Source organism: Geospiza fortis, unplaced genomic scaffold, assembly GCF_000277835.1.
Source record: "Geospiza fortis unplaced genomic scaffold, GeoFor_1.0 scaffold172, whole genome shotgun sequence".
In the NCBI taxonomy this organism is placed as follows: domain Eukaryota; kingdom Metazoa; phylum Chordata; class Aves; order Passeriformes; family Thraupidae; genus Geospiza; species Geospiza fortis.
In genome coordinates, this window is record NW_005054309.1 from 11,691,889 (window position 1) to 11,698,058 (window position 6,170).

General features: G+C 53.1%; 1 protein-coding gene across 1 annotated transcript in view; it reads left to right on the top strand.

Annotated features, from left to right (window-relative positions):
- Positions 1–36: 36 nt before the first annotated feature.
- IGSF10 (immunoglobulin superfamily member 10) overlaps positions 37–6,170 on the top strand; it is a gene marked incomplete at its 5' end in the record, with an annotated part of 12,069 nt that continues 5,935 nt past the window's right edge. The window contains 4 exons of the mRNA XM_031055447.1: positions 37–212; positions 1,262–1,391; positions 2,021–2,411; positions 2,917–6,162. Coding sequence (XP_030911307.1) covers positions 37–212; positions 1,262–1,391; positions 2,021–2,411; positions 2,917–6,162 — 3,943 coding nt within the window. The remainder of the gene's footprint in view (positions 213–1,261; positions 1,392–2,020; positions 2,412–2,916; positions 6,163–6,170) is intronic.

The following is a 6,170-nucleotide window of genomic DNA, read 5'->3' on the forward strand; positions in this document are numbered from 1 at the left end:
GACCCCCCCCGCGGGTGGGGGGCCCCGCGCCGGGAATGGCGGCCCCGCTGGCTGGGGACCCTCCTGGCCGCCTGCCTGGCCGCCCTGCCGGCCACCAGCGCCTGTCCCCGGCCCTGCGCCTGCCACGGCTCCGCCGAGCTCCACTGCACCTTCCGCTACTTCAGCGCCGTGCCCCCGCGCATCCCGCCCGACGTGCGGCGCATCAACCTGGGGTACGTGAGCTGCGGCGTCCGAGCGCTCAGCTGCCCTTCAGCACTTCGCACAGCAGTAATTAACCGTCCCGATTTAGGGCTAAATTTAACCACAGCAATAGGTGAGTCTGTAATGTTCTGCAGTGCTCGGCAGGGGCTGCAGCCACAGCCAGCAGAGCCCGAGACCGCCCACAGAAAGGAGAAATTCTGGGGGTCTAGCACACGTCATTGAGAACTTCAGAAAGATTTGAACTTAACTTTCCTTTATATTACCTGAATATGTTGTGTCTGTAGCATGGAACCTGGAAGAAGGCTGAAATAGATTTCTCTCTGGGGAAGGATAGTCCAGAGCTCAGAAAGCGGTTGGAAAAGGAGCACGGGTATTCAAATCTGCAGAGACTTTGCAGTGAGGTAACACCAAGGTCGGGGGGTAGATCCCCCTGTGAGCCGTTCTCTTAAGGGCTGGACTCAGTGATCCTTGTGGGTCCCTTCAGATTCAGCCTGTTCTGTGACTCTCAGAATGCCCCACAGCATTAGGGTCGATGCTTTCGTCTGCTCAGTTCAAGGGAAATTTCACTTGTCTGGCCATGTCAGCCTCCACGGTGGCTCCATTCTCTGTGTGGTTAAAGGAGCAGGGAACAGATCATACCCAGGCTTGTCTGGCCCCTTCATGCAGTTTCCAGCAAGTGTCCTCTCTCTTAAATCAAATTATGAGACCCATCAGCAGTATTTGTCTGATCTGTGTGTCCCTTTTGATGCACATAACCTTTGAACCATCCAGATGTGTCTGCAGAAACACACAAGGCGCTTTTCACTGAAGTGGTAGCACAGTGAGCACAGACAGATGTGTTTCATGGCTGTCCCTCACCCCACCCACTGGGAATTCACCACCAGAACCCTGTCTGGGAAAAGTGACCACCTTTTGTGCTAACCTGAAGGAATGACTCACTCTCCTCTTGGCAAGGGGAGTGCTGCTTACCTTCAGCCGTTCCCAAAGAGTGGTTCTTCTGTTTTGGGTTGGTTGGATTTAAAAGCTGCGAGTTGGGGCTGACTAAACCCATCCCATACAGCTACAACAGCCTGAGAAAACTCAGCCTCACGGACTTTGCTGGCCTGGAGAAGATGGAGCTACTGATGCTGCACAGCAATGAGATCAGTACCATCCCTGAGAAGGTGTTCAGAGATTTACGCTCGCTGCAGGTAAGAGCTAAATGAGCCAGTGTTAATTTGGTTATGATTTAACTCTCAGTGGTACTGGTAGGCAGCCACAGAGCAGCCTTCTGCAGCATTTTGGTTTCCTGTTTCTTACCTTATTCATGTGAAAGTCAACAGCCTTCAGAATCCAGTATCCTGGCGGGAAATGTCTTTCCTTCCCAGGCAGGCACTCAGGTACAGGGTATAGGGCACGGCAAACATCTTGGTTGATATCTCTCAGCTGTACCTTAGTAGGCAAGTGCAGTCAAAACTCTCTTCCTACAGAGGAGAAAGAGTGCAAAGCTCCAGCTACTGCGTCTGAAAAAGGAAACCTGTCATTGTTAATTTGTTAGTCAGTTTGGGGCTTTTTGGGGATTTTTTTTTCCACTGAGATTTCCTCCCCTTCAGTACAATCTTGTCCCTTTCTAGCCTTCATGAAAAAAAGGCCAAATTGTGCAGAAAGTTAACACTGCATATAAACCCTTCAATTATTTGAAGAAACTCCAGGCACCTGGCATTCCAGTTATCTGGTGAAGAACTTCCACTGCACAGAGCAACCTTCAGCAGCATTTATTAGGGGTCCTATAACTTTAACATGGCTTAATATTATGCATTTGTTACTTTGTCATGAACAGGTCTTAAAAATGAGTTACAACAAGGTCAGAGTGCTTCAGCAGGATGTATTTTATGGCCTGAACAGCTTGGTACGGCTGCATATGGACCACAATCAAATTGAATTTGTGAATCCCAATGTTTTCTATGGACTCACTTCCTTGAGGTTGGTCCACCTGGATGGAAATTTACTTCAGCAGCTGCACCCAGACACTTTTGTCACCTTGCGCTACAGCCAAATATTCAGAATATCCTTCCTGAAGCACATCTCTCTGTCTGACAATGCGCTGACTTCACTCCCACAAGAGATGTTTTCCTACATGTCAGAGCTCGAGAGCATTTACCTCCATGGGAACCCCTGGTCCTGCGACTGCAGCCTGCAGGGGTTGGCAGGGTGGGCACAGGAGAGACCAGGTGAGCTGAAGTTTTTGCTTATGCTCTGTAATCCTGTTGTAGCATCTTGCTCTTCCTGATACAGGTAATTGTCCTTTATTCATCTGTTTATTCTCTAGGAAAGATTGGAAGATAGGATTTGTGTAGGTGTGTGCAATCAGGATAAAGAGATTAACACCACTGCATTTCCCAGATTAAATGAATCTAGTGGCCATTCCCAAGTGCAGCTTTCCTCAATGGAGAATTTTCCTTGGCCAGTCCAAAGCTTCTGTGCACTGGGAGAATCCACAGGGAACAAGCTAACTTTTGTGGAATTGGCAAGAGCAAGAGCCACATTGCACTTGCTTCTTTAAAAAGAAATTCAGGAACTCAAGGGACTCCAGGACTTTCTCTGCTGCTGCCATTCACATGTCGCTTCAATCTTCGGTTTTATTTTATTCAAAAGAACCACTTGTTAGTAGCTATATGTCATTTTTAACACTAAAACTTGTAGCACAGAAACTTACTGAGGTTTTCTTCCCTTCAGATGTCATAAAGTGCAGAAAAGAGAGAAGTTCTGGTGTCCAGCAATGCCCGGTCTGTGCTAGTCCCAAAACTCATAATGGGAAAAGTTTAGTGGATCTCCCTTCTGCGTCTTTCACCTGCACTAAGCCAGTCATCGATGACTCCCTGAAATCCAGAAACCTCTCGGTGCCAGACGATGGGGATTTCAGTTTTGTGTCTCCCAAGGACTTGATGGCTCCAATGGGATCTGTGGTTTTGAATATGACTGACCAGGCAGGAAATCGAGGCAACTTGGTTTGCAATGTCCAGAGACCTAAAGCAATGTCTCCCATCTCATTTGACCAAAGTGGCCCCAGCAGAGTGCTCAAAGCCTCGTTCTCAGCATTCCTGGTGTGTGGTATTGATTACGGGCACATCCAGCAGCTGTGGAGCATCCTGGCACTGTACAGCAGCTCTCCTTTGAAACTGGAGCAAACTGCGCGGGCAGCTGAGGAGCCTTCTGTCAGCTACAAATACAGGCAGGTGTACAGTGAGAAAGATGAGCTCTTCACGGGGATGGAGGCAGAGCTGCGAGCCGAGCCGGCGTGGCTGCTGCAGAGGCAGGTGTCCCTGCAGCTGGACAGGACAGCCACCACGCTCAGCACGCTGCACCTCCGCTACGCCGCCCAGGCCCGGGTGCCTCTGCCCAGCCAGGACAAGGAGCAGGGCAGGCCCGGCTGGGCCGTCATTTCCAGGGACAGCAGCACCCAAACGGAGCGCACGGTGCTGCGGGGGGGCACCGTGCAGCTGGGGTGCCAGGCAGCTGGGCAGCCAGCTCCGGCCGTGGAGTGGATACTGGCCGATGGCAGCAGGGTGCGAGCCCCCCACATCAGCGAGGATGGCAGGATCCTGGTCCTCAAGAGCGGGGTGCTGACGCTGAGGACAGCTGACGTGTTCGACTCGGGGCTCTACCACTGCATCAGCACCAACCACAAGGACGCTGACGCGCTCACATTCCGGATTACAGTGCTGGATCCAGACCTGGAACGCAGCGGTGTCAATGGAGCCCAGCTGCCGGCTGCTCTCGGCAGCACGCTGCACCTCCCCTGCACAGCCACGGCTGCCCCAGACCCTGCTGTCACCTGGGTGCTCCCTGAGCACACAGTCCTCCGTCAGTCTGCTGGAAACAAGCACATTTTTGCCAATGGCACCTTGAGAATACAAGGGGTGACGCAGCGAGACCTGGGCTACTTCCGATGCGTGGCAGCCAACCGGTTCGGTGTGGATCTTTTGGTTTTCCAGGTGCTGGAGAGACAGGATGAAACTGCTCTGAAGAAAAAGCATGGAGCTCTGGGAGAGTGGGAAGAAGGCTCTGGCAATGAGCTGGTGCGCTCTGCTGCAGCACAGAGAGATCCCTCCGGCACTGCAGGCGCCCTGGGGGCTCTCGGGGAACCTGCTGCACCAGCAGCCAGCAGCCAGAGCACACGTCAGAGGAACAGCCACGGGAAAATGCCTCACTGGCCCTACGCAGACAGGACAGGCCGGCGCTTCCGGGGACACAGGAGACAGTTTGTTCCCTCAGGCAGGAGAGCTGATCCACAGCGCTGGGCAGCCCTGCTGGAGAAAACAAGGAGGAACTCAACAGTGGCAGACAAACGAGGAGAAGCTGCAACAGAACCACCCATTCAAGCCCGTAAGCTCTCAGAGGTACCCGGGGATGAGGGGGAGACATCTGGTGATCTCGTATCTCCAGAAGAAGAATTCATGATACCAGCAACAGCGAGAGCCCCAGTATCTGCTCTGGGCAGAGCAACAGAGCTCATGATCACTGCAGGGGCCGAGGAGACTGAGAATCCCCCTCCTGCCTGGAGCACCTCCCTCCTGCCCACAGAGCCAATCACTCCCCTGCCCTCACCTCTTCCACACCCTGGGGCATCTGCCAGCAAAATGCCACAAACACTTCCCAAACCTACAGACTCATGGGAAAGATCTGATTTGAGTCAAATATCAGCAAATGGTGTAAAACAACCAACTGTACCAAGTGGGACAGCCACACTCTTCCCTGCTGGGCAAAAGTCAATATATTCAGGGGAAAGTAATAACCAGCACCTAAAGTCTGCATCCATGACACCCACGACAGGCACCAGCAAGGCTGTAACTCCCCAGAACACAGCAGACAAGTTACATATTTTTACTGAGTCTATTGATAATGTCTCCCCCAAAGCAGATCACCAGGTCCCTGTGGTGACAGTGGCACCAAGCTCTGAATTTGGCCCCATTTATTTTCATGATACTCAGAGAGGAAGAGCCCCTAATCCACCTGCCTTGACTTTCACTGCTCGTCGGCAAATTCAGGTTATCCAGGGCGTTCCAACTCATCCAGCCCAGCTCCAGCAGCACCATGGAAGACGAAGGAAAATTTCTGGTCGGAGACGAATTGTTAGACCAGGACGTGTCCCAGGCATGAAAGAGCCCGGGTACAATTTTGGGAGGCCAGGGTCTGCCAGAGGAAGTACAGCTGTGGCTACAGGTGCTCAACTGAATAGGAACTATGCATCAAATGTACCAACCTTAAATAACTCCAGCAGATCCATCATCAATCCATTTAGCCCAGAAACACCCCAGTCCTTCCCCTCCACCATGAAAATGCCATTGGAGCACCCTGTGGGTGCCCATCAAAACACAGCATTCCTCAGGGAAGAGGAAAAGAAACATGGTGCACGGCAAAAAGCTGCTGCCACAGTCATGTCTGTCACTGCAGGGGACACTGCCACCCCTGCAGCCAGTGGATTGGGTGTGATGGGTTTGGAGCCCACAGTTACACTTGTTATTAGTCCTCAAACCGACACCAGAGCCACCAACAGTAAAATACTCAGAGTGGGAGGAAGGAGAGGTCAGAGGAGGAAGAGGCCTCCTAAAACACCTGCCCCACAGTGTGTGGCTGCAGCCCAGAGCACTGCACCCACGCCTGCAGGGACCCCTGCAGCGAGGACAGTCATCTCTGCAGCAAGCATAGCCACCCCTGCAGTGAGCACTGCAGGCACCCCTGCAGCCCAGAGCACTGCAGGCACCCCTGCAGTGAGCACTGCAGGCACCCCTGCAGCCCAGAGCACTGCAGCCATCCCTGCAGTGAGCACTGCAGCCATCCCCACGGTGACAGCTCCTGCATCACCAGCCGTGCCTCCAAGCCTTGCACCTGCAAACCCTCTCCCTGGGAGCAGCAGCGCAGTCCCCAGGAGCGAAGCAGCAGCACTGGGGGTCCCTGCCAGCCCCTCAGCCCCCCAGCACAGCCCCACG